General features: G+C 34.3%; 5 protein-coding genes across 6 annotated transcripts; 2 read left to right on the top strand and 3 right to left on the bottom strand.

Moving 5' to 3' along the window:
* Positions 1-394: 394 nt before the first annotated feature.
* Positions 395-3,753, top strand: LOC110714223 (ycf20-like protein). Of its 2 annotated transcripts, XM_021892717.1 has the most exons (5): positions 399-753; positions 1,193-1,420; positions 2,296-2,688; positions 2,774-2,880; positions 3,329-3,753. In XM_021892717.1, exons 2-4 carry the CDS (start codon positions 1,221-1,223, stop codon positions 2,778-2,780), a joined length of 600 nt encoding a protein of 199 aa, XP_021748409.1. In that variant the 5' UTR covers positions 399-753; positions 1,193-1,220; the 3' UTR covers positions 2,781-2,880; positions 3,329-3,753. The 2 variants fall into 2 exon arrangements, with proteins under 2 accessions (XP_021748408.1, XP_021748409.1); XM_021892716.1 differs by having other exon boundaries at positions 395-753; positions 2,296-2,880.
* Positions 3,754-3,974: 221 nt separating this feature from the next.
* Positions 3,975-6,977, bottom strand: LOC110714222 (pentatricopeptide repeat-containing protein At5g12100, mitochondrial-like). The gene has a single exon (XM_021892715.1). It carries the CDS (start codon positions 6,793-6,795, stop codon positions 4,564-4,566), a length of 2,232 nt encoding a protein of 743 aa, XP_021748407.1. The 5' UTR covers positions 6,796-6,977; the 3' UTR covers positions 3,975-4,563.
* On the bottom strand, positions 6,974-9,869 carry LOC110714224 (pectinesterase-like). Its single transcript, XM_021892718.1, has 3 exons — positions 8,866-9,869; positions 8,114-8,446; positions 6,974-7,953 (listed from the first exon to the last, which is right to left on the bottom strand). Exons 1-3 carry the CDS (start codon positions 9,524-9,526, stop codon positions 7,262-7,264), a joined length of 1,686 nt encoding a protein of 561 aa, XP_021748410.1. The 5' UTR covers positions 9,527-9,869; the 3' UTR covers positions 6,974-7,261.
* Positions 9,870-11,159: 1,290 nt separating this feature from the next.
* LOC110714092 (eukaryotic translation initiation factor 3 subunit M-like) lies at positions 11,160-15,713 on the bottom strand. Its single transcript, XM_021892565.1, has 10 exons — positions 15,482-15,713; positions 15,222-15,351; positions 13,915-14,053; positions 13,612-13,824; positions 13,377-13,515; positions 12,787-12,937; positions 11,939-12,048; positions 11,762-11,859; positions 11,588-11,657; positions 11,160-11,472 (listed from the first exon to the last, which is right to left on the bottom strand). The coding sequence occupies exons 1-10, from the start codon at positions 15,572-15,574 to the stop codon at positions 11,383-11,385; spliced, it is 1,233 nt and encodes a 410-aa protein (XP_021748257.1). The 5' UTR covers positions 15,575-15,713; the 3' UTR covers positions 11,160-11,382.
* Positions 15,714-19,129: 3,416 nt separating this feature from the next.
* On the top strand, positions 19,130-22,040 carry LOC110714498 (pectinesterase 2-like). Its single transcript, XM_021893028.1, has 2 exons — positions 19,130-20,076; positions 21,142-22,040. Exons 1-2 carry the CDS (start codon positions 19,182-19,184, stop codon positions 21,816-21,818), a joined length of 1,572 nt encoding a protein of 523 aa, XP_021748720.1. The 5' UTR covers positions 19,130-19,181; the 3' UTR covers positions 21,819-22,040.
* The last annotated feature ends 129 nt before the right edge of the window (positions 22,041-22,169 follow it).

Below are 22,169 nucleotides of genomic sequence, written 5' to 3'. Positions count from 1 at the left end.
CCTATTTTATTGCTTTTATTTTAATATATTGTTATATATATACTCATATTACCAATATGTTTCAAGAATGACAAATAATGTCTAATAAAGTGTTAATAAGTTTTAATAAGGTCAAATAAGTGAAAATAAGTGTTAATAAGGTGTAATAAGTTCAGAAAAGTAAAAATCAGGTGAATAGAACACACCCTATATTTATCTGACCTTATTAAACTTATAAGACTTTATTGAACTCATGGAAACTTGGTGTGTTCAATTCACCTGTTTTTTACTTATCTGAACTTTTTAAACCTTATCAAAACTTATTTTAGTTGTAATTTAAACTTAAAAAACTCTTATAAAAACTTATTTTTCATAAAACCGAATTTATTAGACTTAAAATAAGTAAAAATAAGATGAAAAGAATACCTTGTATTGAATGGATTTCAGGGTAATTAATTGAATCCTCCTCTTTATTGAACCAAACAAAGCCTTTTGCTGAAGCTTCCCAATTCACATTTCTCCTCACAATCCCCATCATTAGTGGCTGGTCTACTCACTCTTCAATCCTCACTACCAGTCTCTCTCTTCTCCACCATCATCGCCGCCGCTAATTTCGTTTCCTCCGTCGTTAACTCCGCCCCTTTTTTTTTCTCTATCTTGCTACATTCTCAATTCAGTTTCCCTTGAAGAAAATTATATGGGTTTTGCCAATTAGATGATCAAAACTACTTTTCTGAGCCTTAAATCGAATTGGGTTTCATGATTTTTCGATTGGTAAGTAATCAATTTCTCTTTAATGTCATACGAAGTAGCATGTTGAATTCCAGTCTTTTATATGATTAATTTTCAATTTATGTAAGTTTTTATTTGTGGGGTTTTACTAGAGATATGAAATTGAATGTGAGAAAGCATTTGTTCATAGTATAAAGTTTTCATCTTTGATAAATTTCTGCAAGTTTTCATCTTTGATAATTAAGCTAACTAGTTTAACTTAATTTTGCTTAATTTTATGGTTCACATCTTATTTTGCAATATTATACTTGTATATTTTTTTTGAAGAATTTGGATATTGTGTATACTATTAGTAGATAATGCCCTTTTCTGCTGTGTTGAGACAAAATGCTATATTGGTGCTAGACTATTGAATGGGAGATTGATAATTTGTCAAGAATTGTTTTACAAATATTGACATGTTTGTAAATTTGACTAATAGAGTGGATGGTGAATTGCGCGGGTTCTCCATGATACTCACATTTGGAACTAGCTTCCACCAATGTTCGATGAATGTGATTCCGACGTCCACAAAGATTTCAAACTTAAGGTTTTCGATCAGAATCCTTGTTGCTTCACTTCAGAAAGTGGCATTATCCCATGGAAATGGGGGTCATTTTGGACTATCTTTTGTACAAGTAAAGGAGCTCAGTAAAATTGGTGGTTGCAAGTAAGTTATTGCTGATCTTGCTGTGACTTTCGCTTTGTATCGAGTAAATTTTTTTGGATGGCATTTGATATATTTGTTTGTCTTTGTATTTGAATTATTCCTGGTATCATGCACCAAGAGTACCAAGTCATGTTCTTTGTTTCTGTATATAATTGTGTCATCATAATATGTAAGAGACTAAGTGATAAGAGCACAATTGATCTAGATATTACTATTGCTTGCTTTTTCCATTGAACTGAGTTCTTACTCGTTTTCCACCACAGCTTTATTGTTTGTAAGGAAGAATTGTGACTAAGGCCTTGAGGCTGTAGAACATTGGGATCAGAAGACCATATCTTGTTAGCTAAGAACTTGGAATTTCAGTTTAGCAGTGCAGAATGTAATTGGATTAATTGGGCCTTTTTGTGTATAGCAAGAATCTTTTATTACGTAGTACAGTGACCTTAGCAAAGTAGTGATTGCAATATAATTGCTTGTAAAAGTTGTAATAATTACTTAATGCTTATAGTAAATTAGTAACAATGTCTCCTCCTATCATCGGAAGGTTATAGTCTCTTGCATGTCAGGTAGCCAGTTGGGTCTACAAAGTTATGCTTTCATGGTAAACATCATGCCATCAGGAGAGTGGTGAACACTTTTGGATGGAAGGAGCAAGTACACATTGATACTCATATCTGTGATGGAATTTTCCATAATGGTCCAGCAGATCATAGTGCAGTGCAAGGTTCATAACCAGGATTGTGAACATGCACAATTACAAGATAAAAAGAGTCGGCTCTAAGCTAAAGTGACTGCTGAAGTTTTAGTTTATCATATCATTGTTTTGTAAAGTTATGTTTGCTTTCATTATACCTAATTAAAGGAATTGTTTGCAGGAGAATGGACTGGTCCATTAAGAGCAGTGCAGATGGCAAAGGATTGGATCCTCTCACTGGCAGTGGTGATGGAAGAACTCGATTACTTAAAACAATTCAGAGTCTTCAGATTAAATTAAATGCAAGAATTCGAGATTTCCGGAAAGATCTTCCTAAAAAGTTTCTTTTTTTCTTGGTGGGTTTCTATTGCGCAACTGCTTTTGCTACAGTAATTGGGCAAACAGGTGATTGGGACATAATGTCTGCTGCCGTGGCTGTTGCTGTGGTGGAGGGTATTGGGGCTCTTATGTACAAAGCTTCTGTACCTTTGCTTGACAGGAGCAGGAACCTTATAGTTCTTTTTAATTACTGGAAAGCTGGCCTTACATTGGGTCTTTTCTTGGATTCATTCAAGTATGAAATAAGTTGGGAATGCTTGTTCTTGTATTTGCCATGCTAGACTTCCTACATGTTAATTACTTTTGAGCCTTATTTTCAGGTATTAAGGTATTACGTGTCAACTCTTTTTGAAGATAGGAACTTGAATTACTATGAAATGAAGCAGTTTAAGACGTAGCCAGAATGTACATTGGTGTTCACAAAAGGGTAAGGCCTCTAGACATCCCACTTCAATTATGATAATTAATGGAACAGAACAAAGCAAAAGTTAGTAGGCTTGGAATAGACAAAAAGGGCTCTATAACAGGATCTAACATAACATGATCACAATGGTAGTTGCAATTCATTATTTTATTATTGGAGTATATACCTAACGTAATATTGATTGCCATGAATTTATTGAATCGTAAATTTGATTCTGTGAACGATGATTCTCTCAGCTATTCACTGAACAGGTCAATTCATAGTTTTTATAATATCTACTACGTAACATATTTCCTTGTTGCCCATTGGCTCTATTATTGTGACTGAAACTTCCCTTTGCATCTTTGGTGAAATATTTGTACCATTGTACACTCTAGGCGCTCTAATAACTATGTTAACATGATAAGATGCAGGTGGTGTTCTGAGGGTTTGATGATTTTCTGTTTTGCAGGTTTTTATGGAGTTGTTCTAGAGAAGCTTTATTCGGAAGAGAAATGTATGTCATTTACTCAATTGCTACTTATGAAGAATATAGTGGGTTCACATACAATTATACAGCACCTTTTTTTTTCCTTCATCGAGGCTTGTAATATACTGTTGCAAGATGCTAAGCTTAGCATGAAATGCTGAAACAAAGGTTGCTAACAGGCATGTATAGAAAGGGCAAAATCATGTTGCAAATTATTTGCCATGCCTTCTGATTGTTAGGTGATGACTAGGATGTTTATATGCTTGTTTCTTTTTTTGTGTAAAAATGAATTCAAATTTCTAGGTATCTTAGAATATTTAAAATATACACTGTAAATTTATTTATACATATTTGAAATTCAAAGTTGCAATTGAAAATTTAACGCTCTAAATTTCAAAGTTGTCTATTACGGAGTATCTATTTTTGTGGGCGAGTTTAGTTATTTGCAATTGATCCCGCTAAGGAATAAAATTCGACAACTCCCATGAGGTCATGAATCATAGACGTAAAATTCTTTGCCGCACAGTGAATGAAATTGAGAAATTGACATCAACATCTCTGGAAAAAATCACAAAGATTACAGATCTCTTTGTTGGGACAGGGAAAATTATAGACATTCCCTTTTTTTTTTTTTTTTGAACGGGAGTTATAGACATAGGTATATTTATATACAATTTACATTTTACATGAGCTTCAAAGTACAAATCCCTTGAAAATCCAAAGGCTCTTAGCACCAGTATGAGCAGTTATGAAGGATTACACTGGTAATACATCTGTAACTCCATTTTCATTCTGTTGCAGTATCCTTAATGTTGAATGCATTTGTTGGCTATCAGCAGGGTTATTTGAAATGATACAAATATCAGGGTCCGTGTCCTTTATCAAACAGATAAAATTGGTGTGAATACCACAATTGGCGTGTGAAGGTCACAATCGGCGAAATCATCCAGGTGTGAAGGTCACAATCTTGCTTGCATCAAAGGAGCATGGAGAGCTGAGTCTAGAATCTAGATCAACAACATATTTAATGTACAGACAAACCAAAAAAGCGGTTCTTAAATCATGAGGAACTCCAAATCACCATCCTTGATTCAAGGCACAGCGAATTTCAGTAAACAAATAATGGAGTACCTTGTGTTAGTGGTTTTCCAGATAACATAATCATAATACAATTCTGTACATGCTCTTCAAACTGCACTGCGAGCTTGCCATAAATATCAGCTTGCAACTGCAGACAAAGTTGCATCAACACTACAATCACCCAACCCTTTAACACTCATTTCCAAGCAGATTATTTGGATCTCTTCTATCCTTCCTCGTTCTTTGAGGCCACTTACAAGCTCATTACATTTGCTAGCAGCCAAGAGAAAACCCTTATCAACCATTTCTCGGTACCAAGCATATGCCCCATCAAAATCATTCAGTTTGCAGTGTCCGTCAACTAGTACAGTGTAAGTATCAGCTTTTAGAAGAATTCCTTTAGCCTTCATATCATTGATTAGGTCTAATACCTTCTTCTGTTCTCCCATCCTCAAGTGGCCCAAAATCAAACTATTGTATGTCATCTTGTCAAGCTCAATTCCCTTGCTTGTCATCTCATCATGCAAAGAAAGCGCCTTTTCAAAGTTTCCATGCTCCACATTGGAATAAATAAGGGCATTATATACAACTCTATCAGGACTCAGGTTGAAAGCCAACATTTCTTCATAAATTTTATTTACTAGCAACAAGCCTACTTTGCTGCCAGCACTAATTAGAGAATGATAGGTGCTTAAGGTTGGTTTGATGCTTTTTTTCTTCATACAATCATACAACTCAATGGATTTCGAGATTTTTCCAGCACCAACATATCCGAGAATCAGAGAATTATAAGTGATAACATCAGGAGTCAAGCCTCTGTCAATTATCTTTGGAAAAAGATCTTCAGCTTCCTGTAATTTCCCATTCTTGCATAACCCATTAACAAGAGAATTATAAGTAACCAACGTTGGCTCTACACTTTTTCGCAACATCTCATCAAATAACCCAAAGGCAGCCTGCAGCTTCCCTGCATTGCACTGACCAGCAATAATCATGTTATATATCTGTGCATTTGGCGAAATCCCTCTTACCACCATATCCTCCATAACAACCTTAGCTTCAAGAAGCTTACCCTCTTTGCAAAGACTATTTATAAGAGCACCATAAGTGACTACATCCGGTTTTAAACCACGATTCTCCATACTTATCAGCACCTCAAAACTCTTTTCAATCATATGATTCCTACCATAACCATCAATGAGAATGTTATACGTCTCAATGGTGGGAGCAACTCCCTTTTCGCTCATCTTTTCCAACCATTTCTCCGCCTCCTCCATGTTTCCTGATTCACAGAACTTCTTGATCAGAGAATTAAAAGTAACAAAAGTAGGCCTCAAACCAAAAGACTCCATATTGTCCAATATAACCAACATTGTACCAGCATCACCACACTTCGAATACCCATCAAACAAAATGGTGCAAGTAAACCCGTCCGGCACGATACCATATGATTTCATCTCCTCCAATATCCCACCAGCTTCCTCCATTCTATGAGCCTTACTCAACCCATTTAGCAGTGAATTGAAAGTAACCAAATTAGGAGCTACATTATCCACCTTCATCCTTTCCTTCAAACTAAAAGCATCCTCCAAACACCCAACCTTACAATACCCATCAATCAATGTGTTATAAGTAACCTGACTCGGAACCAAATTTCTCTGAAACATTTCATCAAACAGTTGGTGTGCATCCTTAATTCTCTTTTCTTTACAAAACCCATTAATCAAAACATTATAAATAAACACATTAACACCAATTCCTCTCTCCTTCATCAAATTTAACAACTCTAAACCTCTCTCAAGTTCCCCAAGCTTCACAGCAGACTGTATCGCCTTCCCAAATGCAAATTTCTCGACCCGAAAACCGGAATCCAAAGCATCATCAAACAACTTAATCGCCTTATCAAATTGATGGGTAGAAACCAAACAATCAATCAACTTATTAAAAGCATTCATAGCAGGAAAATCTCTATCTTTTCTAATAATCTGAAGTAACCCCATTGCTTCATCTGGGAGCTTAGAATCAGCACAAGCGAACAAAACTAAACTGTAAAAACAGCATTTTAGAGAAGGATTGGAGAGAGAAAATACAGCGCAAAGCTCTAAGGGAGAAGAAAAGAGAGTTTTCGAATTGACGAGAGGTTTGATGAGTTCTTTAACTGAGTCGAATCGGGATCCAAGGATTAGAACTCGGAGTTTGCGCAACAATTCTTGCCTTTCCATGTCGATTTGTGAGGTGGGTGTGGGTGTTTCAATGGCGGTCGGAGGTGAAGAAAGGGAGGAGAGAGAAAATGAAGTGGGTGGTTTTGAAGGGTTAGAGGTGAAAAGTGGTGGAGGTTTGAGGAGGAGAAGACGAAGTTGTTTCACCATTGTTGTGTTTTCTTGAAGCAAAAATGGTGGAAGGCTGAGGGTTTTAGGGTGGTTTATAAGGTTGTATGGGGCGATTAGCGTCGTCGAATTATATTATAATCAAATGATGACGAAATTTGATCTTGAATAACCTCTCGGGTTATAATCTTACTAAGCTAGTTATCATCTACGAAGTACATCAACCAATAAACATTATACTACGTAATTTGTTTATTTTAGTAAGAAAATAAGTTGACAGTGGATTTTGATTTGTAGAATTGTAATACAAGTAGGATGTTTAATTTCTATAAACCTTGTATTTCATGATAAATGGAAAAAGTTACTTACATATTGCTTATAGATACATGGAACTTATGCTATGGAATTCTATATGATAGATGTAATTAGCTAAACATTTATTTTTTTCCAAAAGGATGAACCCATTATTCTTCGTTAATGAAGGAAAACCACCATGGATTTGCTTTAATCAAATTTCAAGCCAAACGGGAACACCAGTCTTCATAATCCAAAATTCACCTTGGATAAAATTTCTTACCATGAAGGGATCAACCTCCTTAGGATGATGCAAGACGTGAAACCCGGGCCACTTTACCCGGCCTAGAGTTGTTGCCCCGGAGCCTGTGTTCATGTATTCGGCGTAATACAATGTTGAGAGGGCGAAATTCCCTTCCCAATTAGTCCAACCTCTTGGATGAATAAACCCATCAATGTATGTTGTAGAAACAATTGTTCTTGAATGCTTCTTCCAAGGTCTCCCTAGGAAGGTCTTGAAAGATCGCTTTAGGTCTACAAACTCTGGTGCAGGTTGTATTCGTGACCCATGGATTGAGATCCCTGTGTTCTCATTCGGGTCCTCCCTCCCTTGGGCTGTGATCATATTATTCTGGTGCTTCATAGGCTTTCTAACAAAGATGTCACAATTTTGTAACACAACAGCCGCGTTACCAAATATAAAGTCTATTGTGCCATATATGTGGCAGTCGCGGTGAAATTGCCTAAGAGAGTGAACATAGAGTGTGTCTTGGTATCCTAGAAAGCTGCATCGATAGAAGAGGGAGTGATCTGATGCTACCATCAATGCCACTGCTTGATGTTTTTGGGGTCCTGCCGTGTTCTCAAATGTCATGTCCTTTGCCCAAAATCCATCGCCGAATACCCCTAAGGACATTGTAACACTTCGTTAGACATACACATAACATGTTTATGATCTACATACAAAAATCGTGTATTGTACATGAAACATTTGCTTCAGATAAGAATTTTGTGTTAAAAATACAGGATCAAATATTTTTGCAGGACAGAAATTTGTTTTACTTACTGAATGTAGCGGAATTGACAGTGGTTCCGCCATCAACGACATTTTTACGACCAGTGACCACAGTTTTACCCATGCCATCTCCAACAAACATGACATTAGTTAGGTGCCTTGGAATTTCAACTATCTCATCATATACTCCTGCTTTTACATACACTATTACTCTGCTTTCTCCTCTGTTTTTTATCTTGTCTATTGCATCCACTGCTTTGTTGATGGTTTGGTGATTACCTGAGCCGTCTCTCGCCACCACGATATCTGCCCTCGAAGTTGCCGGCTTCCAGGACATTAATCTTCCCACAAATGGTTTTCCTTTTGGCCTCCCTTGTGCCCTTACTGCAGAGTTTAAACTTCAAATTTCAAGTTTTATTTCTTTCTTTCAAAGACTGTTTAACTTAGACCAAAGTTTTATCATGTAGTATCACATATTCACGTGCCTATTATTTATTCACCAATCTACTAGTAAAACGATAAAAGTTATACAAAAAATAAAAATTAAAAAATTAAAAAATAAATAAAAAATATCAAAAGAATCTTAGCATACATTTAGCATGTTTTAAACTTTAGGTAAGAGTCTTACCAAGTGAGTCAAGTCTTGCTTAGTATATTTATATATATGACTCGTATATGCAACTAAAGGCCAGAGTCGAGGTGTAACTATACAATTACACACTACGTCTACTTGAAACAAAACGTAAAATCAATGTTGTTAATATTGTACATGCAAAAAAATCAAAATTTAAAAGCTTGATTACCTTTTGATCTTTTCCAAAACCTTTGTTTCTTTGCATGAAAAGCCAATGCTTCATATAATAACTTGGTCAAATTTTGCGATATAGGATGAAGTTCTTCACGTACACCTTTCTCTTTTAGTCCATCCAAACAAGTCCTATGGCTTGTGATTGCACCACTTAGCCATGCTAACGCGTCATCATGGCTAAATTTCCCATCTCTTTCAACTAAACGACCGAGCCCTGACTCAGCTTGATCATATAGCTTAGCACAATCGATCATAGCCATTTTAATTTTATAATTATTTTTAGAGTTTTTATTATTATTGGCATAATAGACGTTATTAATATAATTGTTATCGGTGTTGTCCTTGTTGTTTAAGCTACCTTGAACACTCTTGTGATGACGACCATGACCATGACCATGACCACGACCAATGGATAAAGTCGTCGACTCATTCTTGCTATCGTTATAGCTTAAGCCCCCTTGATGACCGCCGTCAAGTTGGTGATAGTGGCCTAAGAACAAAGAAGGATCATCAAATGATGATGATTGATCCCAATACTTGGCTTGAAGAACCATGGTTTGAGCCAATTGAACCATCTTTAGGTCTTGTTTGGTTGATGAAGCCATCGCTAGGAAAGAATATACCAAAAAGATAAGGGTAGTAACAAGAGTGGACATTTTATTTTTCTTAATTTCTTGTAATAATTATTTTTTCTTGGCGGTAGAGATAGATGAGTAAGGCTAGAGTCAAGTTGTTATTTTGTTCTTTATATATAAGTGAGTTGAGTCATAAATATTATTATGAGTTTGTAAATTAAAGATATGTACTTATATATAGTTTATATATATGCATAGAATTAATTACATTAGACTATTAGAGTTTAACCAATTGGTTGTTGGTGTAGTGGTGATTGAGACTACACTTGGTAGGGAGGACTCGTGATCAATCCCCCACAACAACAATCGGGAGGGGACTGGAACCTAACCACCCAGAACTAATCCCCAAATCTGGATTAGCCAAAGGATGAACCGGGTAGAACAAAAAAAAAAAAAAATTACATTAGAGTTTAGAAAACTTACACATGGAAGCTAGTATATACTAAGACAGGTGGTTGTGAGTTTGTGATATGAACTAAAAATAATGTTGGACGTGAAAGAATCCAAAGTCCAAATGATAAAAGCTACATAGATTTTCCAATTTTTCATGCATAAATATTCATGTCATATGTAAATTGGCTAGGCGAAATAGTAAACATATATGATGCATGATTTGTCGTCATTTCATTCAAGTTGCTAATTTATGTTAATTTTGGGTTATGTTATGGCATTCGTGTCAATGGTTGCAAAATGACGTTTTCATTTTCAAAAATATGACTATGAGCATCTGGACCGGACATGAGAATCATCTTTAACTATAATGAAGGGACGTTCCTTACCAACTTACCTTCTATGTAAAGCTATTACTAATTCAGTATCGCCTACCTTACTTACTGTAGATAAACATACACATAGTCGAGGTGTTTGAACGCGTGGAACATAGGGTGTCTTGTAAGTAACTTTGTTATGCTATGCATGAAAGTACAAATTTTAGCTCAGCTGGCGAAATAGAAGAATAATGAAGACACATAATTTCCGTTGAAGAAGTTAAATTTACACATATTTGGGGGCATCTTTTGCATGGTTTAATTTTCCAGAATAACAAGTCAAGGTTGATGCTAAAAAGGTTTGCGGTTAGAGTTGGATGTTAGTTGTTATAATGCCATGTATTATGGTTTACGCACCTGGACATACGACATTGTTCTTGAACCATCAGTATCACCATTTATCATTTCCATGCTCCTCAACAAAATTGTCATTATTCTAATAATGCATTTATATATTTATTACTATGTCAATATTATTACCTTTGACTACTTAGCACTCTAATGTTGAAAACCATATTGGATTTTTAAAATTGTTTATAGGATTTTGTTAACAATACTCTAAAATAATACCAAGTACGTTTATAATCTTATTAGCCTTGAGCCCTTAAAGTTATTAGAATTAGTTTGGGAGAACCTATTATCTGCTCCCGGGTGTACTGTTTATTCAAATAATTTGCAAATGTTTATCCTTTAAAGTCCATTGAATTCTTCAAAGATGAGAAGAAACTTGCAAAGTTGGATTTAAATCTTTAAATACTTCACGATTTCAATTAATTATTGAGCGAGTTGGGACAGGCCAACCGGGTCAATAACAGGGTGTCTTATGAAGGGATAATTTAACAGTGCCTTAATTTGCTTTCAGTTCAAGGATGAAAACATACAAAGCATACTTTTAAGTGGGGAAAAAATATATAAATTGCGCTAGAAGAAATTGTCTACAGGTACAAATTAATATTGAAGAACAATTATGGAACACAAAGCAACCTCGGTCAAAATCGCGGGATTGGATTTCAATTCCGCCACACATTAAAGGGTAATTACAACTAATGTGCCCTTAATTAAGACTTCTAACGGTGTAGGTGTAGGTGACGGGAAAAAAGACGCTGAATCTCAACGAACTGTCATGCTCTGCATTGCCTGTGTGGCATCCTCGGTTGCCTTGTTTGCTTGGATTGTGCTGATTACGCTTGCAATATTTCCCTATTATAGAAAGTTAACAAAGTAGCAAGCACAAATTATTACATGATAGTTGCAGCCTAAAATTATTGACAAATCACTTCACTTTTGGGATGGAGGATGTTTCAAAAAGCCTTACCTTCCATGTTCCTAGCTTTGATCGAAGGTTTTCCCATTGTTGTTGCCCAAACAATCTCTCAGTGTAACGACTGCACATAGAAAGGGATCAGCAAAAATTTATTTAAAAAAACTAATAAGATATGGTATGTTAATAAGATATGACACGGTAATATGAACAGTTTCATGAACATACCTCACAATGACAACCTGATTCATCTGGTCCATCTTACAGTCGAGCAACTTGGCAGTAATGGCTTTAACAACCCAATATTCCACCTCATTGTCATTGACCTGAATTACACAAGGCATAATATTAACAAAGGTAAACCCCAGACTAGTTAAAACCTGATTAAGTAGGGAAGCAACTCACACTAAGAGTGTCCTTGATAAGAGCATATGGAATTTGCCCTGACTCGCTAGAGGCAAGATCTACTAATGACATCAGCCTCATCTTTGCCAGACAATCTTCATGAACAAGACCTACAAAAACGAAGGCAGTTCAGCAATCGTCATATCTCTTCCTTAAATAACAGAGAAGAAAACTAGCTTTTATTTAAAATCATCGATTGCGAGAAAATTATATGTTACCAATGAGGTTTTGAATTCCAAAACAAAGACCTTCATCACAGCATTTGGCATACATCACAATAGCAATTCAATCATAAATTGTGACAAAGTCTTACTTACAAAAATAAGGTTCTAAATTCAAGCAACATAGATCCCCATATCATAGGCACACAGAACACTTCACATGCATTATTTCCATTTGAAGTACAAAGCATACAGTAAAAATCCTATTTTCTACTAAAGTAAATAGTCACCCGAGGAAATCAGGGAACTAAGGTTTAAGGAGTCTGAAGCCTGAGAATGGCAAAGAGGTGAAGGCATAAACTGAATAGCCAGAAACATGAGCAAATCTTTCTTGTTATACTTCGTATATATTATCGTCACGATTTCAAATACAGTTTGTCTCGTCAGGCTGTTGAGAAATGTAAGTCAGTTTGTATTATCCATCAAACTATACAAAATCATTTTGGACTACTCGGTTATTAAATCATGTCAGAGTTGCTTGTACGTCAATTTAGTAAGAGAGGGATGATTTATATATACTCCATTCATTCTTTCTCTTCCAAATATAATTTAAAACAAGAATCTGTTTCATAAAAGGTTCAGCTCTCAAACAGTACAAAGATCTGATGTACAAGAAATGCAATTTACCGTAGTTCTTCAGCAAAGTAGAGTTTGCTGCCTGAAATTCTATGTAAGAATCCAACCTCTGAATTAGGAAAATCTTTAAGAGTTGGTAAAGCAGTGAGTATTTAGCATCATTCTCTAGCTGTAACACTGATGGCATGTCCAGCAAATCACACTGTGACATATAAAACATACATTCAAAAAAAATTTAGTCCATCTTGTGAGATGAAGGGGCAGAAATCGAAATAGTAATATCAGTACGAATTATCATGACTCACAAAAGAAACCAAAGACTTAAAGTGACATTTTAGCAACAACAACAACAAAAAAAAAAAAATAAAAAAAAAAAAAAAAAATTAGCAAAAGTATATCATCATCCAAGGCAATTAAAGTGACATAATTTCATTAACTGTGAACTGCACTTGAAGAGTAAGCCTTCAAAAGCAGAGCAAATGTAAGGAAAATAATTTCATAGCCTTAATTCATACTCCAGCCAACCCACCCAGTCACCCAAGCGGCCAAGCCCCATTATTAACTAATGGTGTAGACATACCTTGGTCATAATATCAGATTAAATTCTGCTGAAGTAACATATAAGCAGCAGACAAACATACCTGAAACATGTCAGGTCCTTTCACAAATTCTATGATAGCATTGGCGGCCTCCTCTTTGGTCTCACTCAAAGCTTTTTCATCCTCAGTAGAAAAAGTTGCCAAATACTTCGAAAGGAAATTGAATGATTCCTTTCCAGAGCTGAAAGTACAAAATTCAAGCACCATAATAAAATATTTAAAAAGGAATAAGACATTTATGTGGCAATGGCAGGGGGGAGGGGGAAGGATAGAATACCTTTTACTCTCTTTCAAAACGTTGAAAATTGCAAGAAAAAGCTCTCTCTGGTCTTGGATGCTAAGATTCCATTCACTCAAGAAACTGTCAATTTTCTTGATGGAAGGTACAACATGCTCAGTAACTTTACCACTGGTAGCCAGGTTGAGGGCCTTCAAGTAAACATAGAAACGGCTGTATGCGTCCTCAAGAAGGTTATAAAGATTGAACAATCTGGAGATAAACACACTAAATTAGAATGTCTGACCAATTTTACAAGCTAAAGGGAAAAGGAGTTGACAAAAAAAAGAAAAAGATATGTACATCTTCAGTCGCAGAGCAGGCTTCTCATTTGGTTGTTGAACAATTTTAGCAGAAATAAGTTTCACGATCTCCAAAACCTCTTCGGGGTTTTCAGACTTTGTGACAAGGTTGCAAATTACTGTGTAGATGCACTCAATATCTGAGGTAAAAGGAGATTATAAGTGACTCAGTACAAGAAAACATATCCTACTCAACGAAATCAATGAAGGGGGGTTTATTGAGATGGGGAGGGGTTACTAGCTCACTACTGTTGAAGTCAGTCAGCAGTCTCTTAAAAGAATAACAGCAACTAACTTACACGATCATGGAGATGTCTAAGGAAGATGTTCGACAGTCATAAGACAACTCTGTAATACGTATAACATAAATCCTACCTTATACAACCTAAGTTGAAAAGATCAGCAACTTTCACAAGTTTGTAAATTATCATGTCTCCCAGGTCATGTAATTTAGCACTGATGCCAAGCAAAATCTCCCTCGAATGCCACAATTTTGGGAAGATAACAGAAATAATAAGAGCAAATTTAGAGCTCTTACAACTTTAACACACGCTAAAGTCCTAAAGATGCACATGAAGTGACTAACCAGTCACCCCAAGTCAATATTACCAGCTGAACTCTAACAACTTTCATTAGAAAGAAAGCTAAAAAAACTAGAACTAGAGAGGTTCTTCCTCTTTGGAGCACCGAACACATACATCAACTAGTACCTAGCTCAATACCTATACAAAAAAACATCTTATACCTACTTCTCTGCCCTTCAAAAGCTTTGTTCGTTAAATAAAGTGGAGTAGTGGATAGAAACACTCAAGTGTGCTCAAACTGATCCTAGGAGGTGTTAGATCTTGGTAGTATCTAACACGGATGCAGAAAAGCTTGTTTGAGGTGTTAGATACATGTCGTACATGAGTGGGAAGATATTAGGATTATTAGAGTAAAGAAGTCTAATATTGTAAAGCTCATAGCAATTCAGCATTTGACCAACCCAAACCTGAGTACTATAATTATAAAGCTAATTGAAACCCTCACTACAGTAAAATTATTAAAACAACCACAACCACATTGATTGGTGATCGCAACGCAAACAACAATGCTAAGTTCTCAAATCCTCCTAGGTTATTCATCAGCATCATCATCAATTTAATCCAAACTCAACCACTACCTCACAAAACCCACAAACACCTCAAAATTCAATACTTTATCACAATATACAACCAATTCAAACACAACCTATAGAAAAACCATTAACATATCAAAATATCATGCATTCCATAATAATCCGAAAGGCGAAACCGATCAAGGAATTACCTTTCTCAGCAACCTTAGAGAAAACCAAATCAGCAGAAGTAAGAATCAGCGATGCCAAATCAATCCATCTCTCCATCACCATACATTCCTGCGCTTCCTGGCATAATCTCGCAACTTGAGGCTGTGCAACCTTCAATTGTTTTCCCCCAAATCCAACAATTCAAAACAAATTTATCAATCTAATCAAGCCAAAAATACAAAAAACTCAGAATCAAAACCCTAATTATAACCAAAAACATCCTAGAAAAAATCGAAAGTACCTCGGCACCGGCGTCAGCCCAAGTAAGCTCGGAAACAAAACGAACAACGGTCAGAGCTGGATCTTCCTCGGTTGTTGGAACAATGGTCGCCATTATTGGAAGGTTTCCTCACTCAGAAATTCAACAGGAGAGAGAAAGAGGGAGGAACGGCTATGGTGGAGTGAGAAAAACCCTAATTTTAGCTTCACTTCGATTCGATATTCTGGCTTTTCTTTCTTTCACGAATTTCTTTTTCTTTATTAATTTTTAATTTTTTCTTTGTTTGGGTAAAAATACTTTTTTTTTTATCTTTTATTTTTTGTTTATTTAAGTTTGAACTTTGAATTGGAGTAGTACTTCAAAAATTTATAAATTACAGTTATTTAAAATTAGTATTTTGTAAATTGTAGTCATTTTTAAAAAAAAATTGCAAATTGCAATCCAAAAGATGTTATAATTTGCAACCTAATTCAATTTTTTCATAGTTTACGTGTTGAAAAAAGATTGGTTAAGGTTTTAACGGCTATTTTAGCTCTTAAGGGCCTAATTTGAGTTTGGAATTGTCAAAAAATTGACGTAAGTGTCTCGTTTTTACTGTGAAAAATAGTTGACCAAATCGATACATATTGGTTAAGCAAAACGAGACACTTATTTTTTTTTCCGGATTCCTAGGGACTAAATGGCTCTTAAAACCTTAACCAAATATTTTTCAACACGCAAACCGATGAAAAAGTTAAATTGGATAGCAATTTAGAGTTTTTGGGCTGTAATTTGCAATTTTTTTTTAATGGTTGCAATTTCAAAATTTAAATAGCTGCAATCGACAAAAAATTTTCCTTTTTTAAATATTTTTACTGAATTGAAATTATTATTGCTGATATTTTACTTAACTAAAATTACTTTTATTAAACTGAAATTATTTTTACTGATTTTCTATTATATTTCTTCTTTAAATTTACTAATTTTTACTGAACTGAAACTATATTTACTGAACTGAATCTTTTTTACAAAACTGAACTTATTTATACTGAATTGAAATTAATTTTACAGAACTGAATATTATTTTTTTAAGATGAAGTGAACAGGGCCTAAAACACATAATTGGATTGGTAACTTGGCACGTGGACCGACTTATTATCTTTGTGGGCTTTTATGTATGGGCTTGAATTCTCGAATTAGCCCAGATTACTACTTCCTCTTTGCAAATACTCCATCTTAAAGTTTTTCTCATTTAAGGTTTTGTTTTTATTCATCTCGATCATTGTTTTAAAAAAATATTATTACGGCTAGATTAGTCTCGTGCGATTAAGTTTGTTAAATATGACGTCGCCTTGTAATTTCCATGAAGGGGTTACGACAATGACGTCTTGACCGAATTAGGTTAATTCTGCTGTTAAGATTCCTTTAATACTTGAAAAAGAGTTTGAGTGTTAAAGAAATATATATACTACCTCCGTTAACTTTTATTTGCAACTTTGGGGTATTATTTGTGAGACATTAAATATTCCAAAGTTGCAAATAAAAGTTAACGGAGGTAGTACAAATTAACACAAATTTAACAAATCTCAATTAATAATGTTCGTTATGTTTATATTTCGTAGTAGTATACAAGTAGGTTAAAACTTAATTAGTCAAATTAAACAATCATATTAGACTTGAAAATTCAAATGGTAATAACATATCCAATCAAAGCTTTTACTAATGTATGCATGCATGGGGACAAAGATAACTTGTCCATCTCTATCAGAGATAGGATAGCTTCCGCGGCCACCTCTAATCAAGTTCGTTAGATCTTGGTTCACAAGTTCATGTCATCAACTTCAAGTGATCAAATAATAAGCACTACTATACTAATACAAGTATGTGTGTTTGAAACTTTGAATTTGGATAATTAGATTTTTCAAATGGATTAAACTCTCAAGGAACTATATTATGTGATCATTCAATATACTCAATTCTCAAGTTTGGCATTGAAAATTTTAATTAGTTTGTTGGTTACGTACAATTCCCCTCTTTTCAATTGGTTACAATTTGGTGGGATGTTTCAAAAAAATAAATTTGGTGGGATGTTTTGAGATTTCTGTTTAATAATTTGATTGGAATGGATTTGCACTTCTACCTTAATTCAGATCAATAATTTTATTACTTTGATTAATTTAGAAGTTAGCTTGATTTTAGTCTTTAAACTTGACATTGTATGGTACTTCTACTTCAACTAAATTTAATGAGACTGACCGAATAATGTTGTATAATGGACCAAAACATAAAATTCATACAAACTTTATTAATCATCATTAAGTTTAATTAAATTAAACATGACCTATACGTCTTGGTTTGACATTTGTTTATTGTGCATTGTGTCAAGGGGCTAAGCTAGCTTAAACAATGCAAAAACATTCATCACCAGATTAGGGTGCCTAATATATTTATACATATATTTCGTGTATACATTGTGCTAGACTCTTTAATAAAAAGTAGAGTCATCGCGTATTCATCTATATACTCGTACAATTATACCTCACGTTTCTTTCATAATAATGTAGCAACTTCAATTCTTACAATTTACTGTCGCCCTATACTTAGCTTGCTCGATCAAATTGTCATTAGCTCCACCTTTTGCTATTAATTTGAATTTCCTTATAAAGTAAAAATATATTAATTTTCGTTTTCTACGTGCTTAGAAAAATATTGTCGTGAAAGAAAGCTAAGTTATGGACGACATTTATTTCTGAAAACGATGATTGTATAGCTTTCTATAATGTAGACCTATTTTGGGAGCAAAAAGATTTCTATTATGATGTAAATTGAACCCGTATTTGTTCATAATTCTATTAAAACGTGCCACATGCATATAATATTATAAATGTTTAATTTATGAAATATTGAGTATATAATTTCTTGTTATTCATATATTTGTCAAATTATGCTTGGCATTTACGTAATCGCATGCATCACCCTTATTAATTATTATACCATGTACGTGATGAATTTTTTCAATAGACTGTTTAATTTAATTTTCATCATCACAATTCAACCATTAAAAATTGGTACATTTTTTCAATTGTTATTCTAAGCTAGTAGTTGAACAAGGTTATTTGAGTAAATATCAAGATTAAGGGTTTATCATCCCCTCGCGACTTATTGTTAAAAGCTTCAGCAAAATAAGTAAATTAATTAAGTTCAACAAAAATAATTATAGATAATTCGGTATCAGTTTTCTAATTAGCTTGACTTGATTTTAAGATTGAGTACACCAAAAAATTATTCATCTATCTGACTTGGTTAGTGGTTACCTACACATAAATCGGGTTCATTAAACAATTTGATCATACCAAGTATAGTTCTATGGAAGAAAGAGAGACAAACATATTGATCAAACTACATACTCTAAAAGTTATATATAATTGCCTAGGTTGAATTGAAATTTTTGATCGATTGATCATAAGAAAGAAAAAATTGAAGAACATCTATCTATCTACAATTGGGTGGTGAACTATACGTATTACGTAAGTAATTAAAGTAGACCAAAAAATGGAAATGTTAATAAGTTTTCCATTACCTACTTATTTAGCTTGTCAATAATCCAATTATAAGACTATGACCGCCATCCAATCTAACTTTTACATGAATCATTATCTCATGCATGCAATATAAATACCACCTTATACAAACCTCAAATAAATTAAATAAACCTCTCATATATTTATCACCCAACAAAATTATGGCTTATTATTATTCTATCTTAGCAAAAATACTTGTATTTCTCACATTTTTGTTTACTCCTTTTTTATTAGTTGAAGGTTATGGACCTCCCAATTTATCATCATGGTGTAACAAAACACCATACCCTAAACAATGCAAATATTACCTTACCCATAACCAATATTCTTCCACCATCAAAGGAAAATCAGATTTTCTTAATATGATGATGCAAAGTGCCATGCAAAATGCTAAAAAAGCTCATCAAAATGCAAACTCTATAGGACATAGCTGTAAGAATAAGAAAGAAAAGGCGGCGTTGAAGGATTGTTTGGAGTTGTACGAGATGAGTGTTCAACATCTAAACCAGACTATGAACACCCCTAGTTGCACCCGAGTTGATACTCAGGCATGGCTCAGTTCAGCCCTAACCCTTTTTCAAACATGCCAAAATGGGTTTAATGACTTGGGTGTTACCAAAAATATTATGCCCATGTTGTCCAATGCTAATGTTTCATGCATGATTAGAAATGCACTTGCTATAAATAGTCATGGATCGGTTAGTGAGGTTCGAGGGCATACTAATTGGGATGAGCCCAAGGATGAGTTCCCGGACTGGGTTAGGCCTAGTGACCGGAAGTTGTTGCAATCGTCGAGAACTCAGGCAAACCTAGTGGTGGCCCGAGATGGGTCAGGGGATTATAAGACCATAGGGCAAGCAATAAGTGCTGCCTCAAGGAGAAAAGGGAGTGAGAGGTTTGTGATTCATATAAAAGCAGGAACTTATAAGGAGAATATAGAAGTAGGTAGTAAGTTGAAGAATATTATGTTTTTAGGTGATGGAATTGGGAAGACTATTATCACTGGAAGCAAAAGTGTTGGAGGTGGTTTCACTACATATAGATCAGCTACTGTTGGTAAGTTTAATTTAAATTAATAATGTCTTTGAAAATAGGGGTCATATAATAAAACTGAGATCATACGTACATGTAGACCAATCTTTAGCTTAATGCATGTCTATTTTAAATTATAAATGTTAATAAAATGGAAAACAAGTAAAGATAAATTATCAATATTTCTCCTCACATTATATTTAATATTTAATGCAATTATTATTATTATTATTATTATTATTATTATTATTATTATTATTATTATTTATTATCATTATCAATACAATGAGAAGATAGTAAGATACTGTATAAAATAGTTGTATGCAATCAAGTTTAATTTAATTTTTCATATGCGTCTAAATCATCTAAAAGTCAAATTCATAAAAAAGTTATTCAGATATAATTTGGCGTGACTTAGCTTTCCACATACAAGACTTGCTATAATATAATTTATTCCTGATTTATTAATATTATGTCGCACCTAGCTAGCTAGTTCTCTTAACCAGCATAATTTGCATGCAGAACAATATTCAATCATCTAGATTGGTAGTTTTCAAAACTCCAATAACATTAAGTCTTTCAACGTAAGAAAAGAGGGAATATCTTACAACATCATCTCCTTTTATTGATCACGGATAAGTTCATCTTTGTTTTATTATCCTTAATTATGTTTATACTTTACTAAGGTAACGTAGCACAAAATTGTATATCTAAAACAAAATGTTACTATAAAAGGAATGATATTTGGTTAATCAGTAATTGCTTTAAGATTATGATCGAAAGAAATGTGAACCACTAACTTAAGTTTTAACGGTTTGAGATAAGTATATAGTAACTTTTTTCTTTAGCTTACCTAATTAATACTAAATTACTAAGTTAATAATTAAAGCGAACCAAAAGTAAAACGACATAAAATACAACAACGATAATGTAACCTAAAGTTTTCAAAAATATGTGATTATTCATTATTCTAATTATTGGTATTTGGTAGCTTATGAAATTTGAACAATTTATCTCTTAAGTCTACAATGCTTACGTTTGTAAAATATCATTAAATAATTATTATTACCTTGGTCTTCATTTTTTCAGCCGTAGTAGGTAGTGGTTTCATGGCACAAGGAATTACTTTCCAAAACACGGCCGGTCCATCAAACCACCAAGCTGTAGCCCTCCGGTCGAACTCGGACCTATCGGTCTTCTACAAATGTAGCTTTGAAGGATACCAAGACACTCTCTACGTTCACTCAAATCGTCAATTTTACCGTGAATGTAACATTTATGGTACGGTAGACTTTATATTTGGAAACGCGGCTGTGGTGATTCAAAATTGTAACATTTATACCCGGTATCCACCCGCTGGGACCAACACGATCACGGCCCAAGGCCGGACTGACCCAAATGAGAATACGGGTATATCGATCCATAATTCTCGGGTCAGCTCGGCCGAGGACCAAAAAGGGTCTAAGACATATTTGGGCCGGCCTTGGCGCAAATACTCTAGGACTGTTTTTATGAAGACATATTTTAGCAATATAGTTGACCCAAAAGGATGGCTAGAGTGGGATGGCAGTTTTGCCCTTAGCACTCTATACTATGGGGAGTATGCTAATACGGGTCCCGGGTCATCAACGTCGAATCGGATTAACTGGCCGGGTTACCATGTGATAACAAGTCCTTCCGAGGCTAGGAAGTTTACTGTTGAAAATTTTATTGCTGGTGATTCTTGGTTGTCTAGTACTGGTGTACCTTTTACGTCTGGCCTTTAGGCAAAAACGAGTCATAGATTATATAGCAAGATAATTCATTAGCAGAGTTGTAAATTCAAATAAAGAGTTGTATTACTTGTATACATGGATTACATCGAAATAATTTGTATAAATTAGAAAACATGTCACATGTATGATTTTCTTCTCATAAGTAATCACATAAAAAATTTCACTATAAACTTTATAGATTGTACGTTATATTATACCAAGTTAAAGTTTGATGTAATGATATAAATTGCACCTCTCTAGAGTTTCAATTTTGAAGTTAAGGGATTCAATTCCGTACTAAGTCAAGTTGACTTGTACAAGTTTTAAATTTAATATGACAATTCTTCTTATCTGGTCTACCAA

Source organism: Chenopodium quinoa, unplaced genomic scaffold (assembly GCF_001683475.1).
Source record: "Chenopodium quinoa cultivar QQ74 unplaced genomic scaffold, ASM168347v1, whole genome shotgun sequence".
NCBI classification, from domain to species: domain Eukaryota; kingdom Viridiplantae; phylum Streptophyta; class Magnoliopsida; order Caryophyllales; family Amaranthaceae; genus Chenopodium; species Chenopodium quinoa.
Note: the sequence above shows the minus strand (reverse complement) of the source record. Positions and strands in the feature narration are given on the sequence as shown.

Coding starts and splice junctions, on each gene's coding strand:
- LOC110714223 (XM_021892716.1), top strand. CDS start 1,221: ATGATACTCACATTTGGAACTAGCTTCCACCAATGTTCGATGAATGTG. Junction 1,421..2,295: donor AGTAAAATTGGTGGTTGCAA/GTAAGTTATTGC, acceptor AATTGTTTGCAG/GAGAATGGACTGGTCCATTA.
- LOC110714222 (XM_021892715.1), bottom strand. CDS start 6,795: ATGGTGAAACAACTTCGTCTTCTCCTCCTCAAACCTCCACCACTTTTC.
- LOC110714224 (XM_021892718.1), bottom strand. CDS start 9,526: ATGTCCACTCTTGTTACTACCCTTATCTTTTTGGTATATTCTTTCCTA. Junction 8,447..8,865: donor GTTTTGGAAAAGATCAAAAG/GTAATCAAGCTT, acceptor TAAACTCTGCAG/TAAGGGCACAAGGGAGGCCA. Junction 7,954..8,113: donor TGTCAATTCCGCTACATTCA/GTAAGTAAAACA, acceptor CAATGTCCTTAG/GGGTATTCGGCGATGGATTT.
- LOC110714092 (XM_021892565.1), bottom strand. CDS start 15,574: ATGGCGACCATTGTTCCAACAACCGAGGAAGATCCAGCTCTGACCGTT. Junction 15,352..15,481: donor GGGCTGACGCCGGTGCCGAG/GTACTTTCGATT, acceptor AAACAATTGAAG/GTTGCACAGCCTCAAGTTGC. Junction 11,860..11,938: donor TTATCAAGGACACTCTTAGT/GTGAGTTGCTTC, acceptor TGTGTAATTCAG/GTCAATGACAATGAGGTGGA.
- LOC110714498 (XM_021893028.1), top strand. CDS start 19,182: ATGGCTTATTATTATTCTATCTTAGCAAAAATACTTGTATTTCTCACA. Junction 20,077..21,141: donor ATATAGATCAGCTACTGTTG/GTAAGTTTAATT, acceptor TCATTTTTTCAG/CCGTAGTAGGTAGTGGTTTC.